Source organism: Chiloscyllium plagiosum, chromosome 47 (assembly GCF_004010195.1).
Source record: "Chiloscyllium plagiosum isolate BGI_BamShark_2017 chromosome 47, ASM401019v2, whole genome shotgun sequence".
In the NCBI taxonomy this organism is placed as follows: domain Eukaryota; kingdom Metazoa; phylum Chordata; class Chondrichthyes; order Orectolobiformes; family Hemiscylliidae; genus Chiloscyllium; species Chiloscyllium plagiosum.
Window position 1 is genome coordinate 10,159,981 of NC_057756.1, and position 3,355 is coordinate 10,163,335.

The following is a 3,355-nucleotide window of genomic DNA, read 5'->3' on the forward strand; positions in this document are numbered from 1 at the left end:
CTAAGTAACCCAGGGAAACATCCATAATAGAGAGCAGCTGGTATGACAGAATCATTCTTTTTAGAAGGTAAGAGGGATAAAGCAATGTCTACCACTAAACTTATATTTATATTATGTAGCATCGGTTTGTTCGGGTTAATATTTGGGATTGTATAGACAACACCTTTCATAAGGGGGATAAAAGAGAATTGATATTGGAGAATTGAAGGGAGAATGATCAGGCTACAACATTGTAAAATCCAGTAAAGTGAATGATTTATTGTTCCTTCAATTTAGAACAAATTAGTTGTTTAAATATAAAAATATAACTCATGGTTAATTCCTGTATTAAACATTTCTTTGAATGGTGTGTAAATAATATTGTTTTGTAGCCAATCTACTTTGTACAACACACTTGAAAATGAAAATGCTTTTTTGGATTAAATAGCTCATTCAATTCCTTCTCCAATCCCTACTGAATGGAAGCAAGATTTTAATACATTGTCGTAGCAAACCTTCAGCCAACTATGGTTTATGTTTATGTTTATGCTGAAAGATCCTCAAGATCTGATGAGCTGCACTCTCAGGTTCAAAGAGGTAGCTGTAGAGATACATGCACTTGTTATGATTTTCCAAAATGCTCTATATTATAGAATACTCTGAAGGAATTGGAAATTTGAAACAATTGATTTGTCCAGCCATTTCAGACAGCAATTAAATGCTATACAGCTTTAAGACTGGAATCACATATCACAACAAGTCATATTTTGATAATCTTTAACATTGTAAAATCTCAGGCAATATTTCACAGGACAAAATATCAGATAAAATTAATTAACCTACCCCTGCCACTCCCAAGATGATATCAGGAGAAGCCATTCAAAAGTAGGTATTGATGAGCATCTTAATGAAAGAGTAAGAAGAAAAGAGTTTTGGGGATGGAATTGCAGAAGTTAGACAATTGGAGGCACAGCCAACAATGGAAGAGGTGAGGAAATTCAAATGCTCAGAACAAGTGGATTGAGGAATCTCAGGATTATAGAGGCATTGATTTGAAGGGGTTGAGAGTGAAGGATTGGTGTAGGTGTACAAAAATGCATTTGTGTTTTTTTAAGACAAGCAGAATGTTATAAACATGAGAGAAGCATGAATATGCCTGGAAGGCAACTGAAATGAAAGTTGGGGAAAATATTCCTATAGCCCAAACATTAGTTTAAAGACGACAGTGTAAACCTCCAGCTACTACTATTGTCTCCCCAGTGATGTATGCTGCATCCTGTGAACAGAGAAAGGAGACTGTGCCAGCACACTCCTCTGGCTCCCCAATCCGGCGCATGGCGATAGTTCCCTCAGACTCTTGGCGCAAGCTGTCATCCGACCATAATGCAGAGCTGAACTTTGTCTTGATGATGCCTGGGGCCAAGCAGTTAACGCGGATGTTGGCAGGGGCCACTTCAGTGGCTAATACTTTGGTTAGGCCCAGGAGAGCCGTCTTACTGACACTATAGGGCCCAATTGTAGCGAAGGGCTGGTAGCCAGCAGCAGAGCTCACCAGCACAATGGAGCCACCGCCTCGTTGCTCCATGTATGGCACAACCAGCTTGGATAGGCGGAAAGCTGCTTTCACGTTTATCTCGAAAGTTTTGTCCCAGGCTTCCTCAGAGCAGTCAAGGGCCTTCCCTGCAAAGGGATTGGCTGCAGCGTTGGACACCAGGATGTCGATGGCTCCGTGGCGCTTCAGCGTCTCGCTGACCAGGGCCTCGCAATCCTCCCTCTTGCCCACATGGCAGACAGTGCCTGAAACAGAAAGACCCTCCGCCTGCAACTGTCCCACCGCATTGCAAACACTTTCCTTCTTGCGACTGCTAATCACAACCTGGGCTCCGTCCCGGGCTAGGCGCCGGGCAATAGCCAGTCCAATCCCTTGGGTAGAGGCGGTGACCATTGCCACCTTGCCACTCAACACCCCGAGCTGCATGGTTTGAGGCTTTGGGAAGGAAAGTAGGAAGTGCTCCAAACGTTCAGCAAGTCTGGCCAGACCTATGGAAGAAGAAACAGTCGCGAGAATTAAACTATCCAATCCAATTTCTCTCCCTCGACAATGGTCAGGAAGTAGGATCCCGCGCATAGGGCCCACGTGAGAAGAGATAGTGGTGTGTGAGGCCACAGTCCAGCCAATCGGAGCCCTGATTAAAGCGCGCGGCCAATCAGCACGTGAGTCGGGCTGGTCCACGGTCACAAGACTGGATTTCGGTTCAACGATTGGTCCAGGGACAGAGAAGGTGGGGAGAGAACAAGAGACATCACGGAGTCAGCGGGTGATTTACACATGAAAGAAGTGAAACTATCACTGTATTCTAACAGATGAAAGGCTTAACAGACAATCAATTTTTCAATGTATAATTTCAGTGACATCACACTGCAAATTTCCGAAAGTTAGTGTGCTTCCAATTAAACCTGTTGGACTATAACCTGGTGTGTGATTTTTAACTTTGTACACCCCAGTCCAACACCGGCATCTCCAAACATGACTACAATTCGAAAGGCTCGCAGCGTATCGGTCTAATTAGCATAACCGTCATCTCGTTAACATAACGGTCACCCGATTAGCATAATAGTCGCTGATTTGCATAGCGGTCGCGGGTCCAGGTGAGGTTTGAGTCTGAGGGAGATGTTTCTATTGACGCGAGAAAGCACCGAAAGGAATTGAGAAAAAACGCAAGACAAGCTGGACTAACATCTCCATTTTTGGCTTTATACATGTTTTATTTCTTTCTCGCTCTAAGTTGGGAGAATCTCTTGAACATGAACCTCGGCGATTTAAGAACCACCTTCAGTTCATGGATAAGCTGTTTCGATCACTTAATGAGATGACAATTCCTTCTTAGATGCTGTTTTTGCACTTGGAGTGACTCAAACCAGAAAGACAGGAATGAATGGTGCACCAGGCGATGTGTTACCGTTGTCGGGGGTGGGCACTGGTTTTTACCAAACGAGAATGAGCGCCAACAAACAAAAACACTAATTCCGGCGGGGATGGAGGAAGCCTGGCACATCTGGCACCAACAGTGGAGAGAAAAAAATAAGTTAACGTTTCCATTCCAGTGACCCTTCTGCAGAAGTCACTAGAATGACCTTCCACCAGTTTGGTCATTTGCCTTTCAACTTCTACGACGATCACGACATCAACTAGAATGCACAGATTTGATTTTCCTCTGCAATGAGTTTGAAAATGGCTGTTCAATTTTTTTGCACCAGAGCGTCTATTGCGTGTTGGACCTACGTATCTTGTTGGTGTGAAAGAGATGCTTGTTGCTGTAGCGTTGTGTAGCTCACCTTTCCTCCAGACCAGTGTAACTATGCTGTTTATTGAAGA

The 3,355-nt window shown here is 43.8% G+C and overlaps 1 protein-coding gene across 1 annotated transcript; it reads right to left on the bottom strand.

Annotated features, from left to right (window-relative positions):
- Positions 1 to 238: 238 nt before the first annotated feature.
- On the bottom strand, positions 239 to 2,156 carry LOC122544221 (dehydrogenase/reductase SDR family member 4-like). Its single transcript, XM_043683299.1, has one exon. The coding sequence runs from the start codon at positions 2,105 to 2,107 to the stop codon at positions 1,193 to 1,195; it is 915 nt and encodes a 304-aa protein (XP_043539234.1). The 5' UTR covers positions 2,108 to 2,156; the 3' UTR covers positions 239 to 1,192.
- Positions 2,157 to 3,355: the final 1,199 nt, after the last annotated feature.

Coding starts and splice junctions, on each gene's coding strand:
- LOC122544221 (XM_043683299.1), bottom strand. CDS start 2,107: ATGCGCGGGATCCTACTTCCTGACCATTGTCGAGGGAGAGAAATTGGA.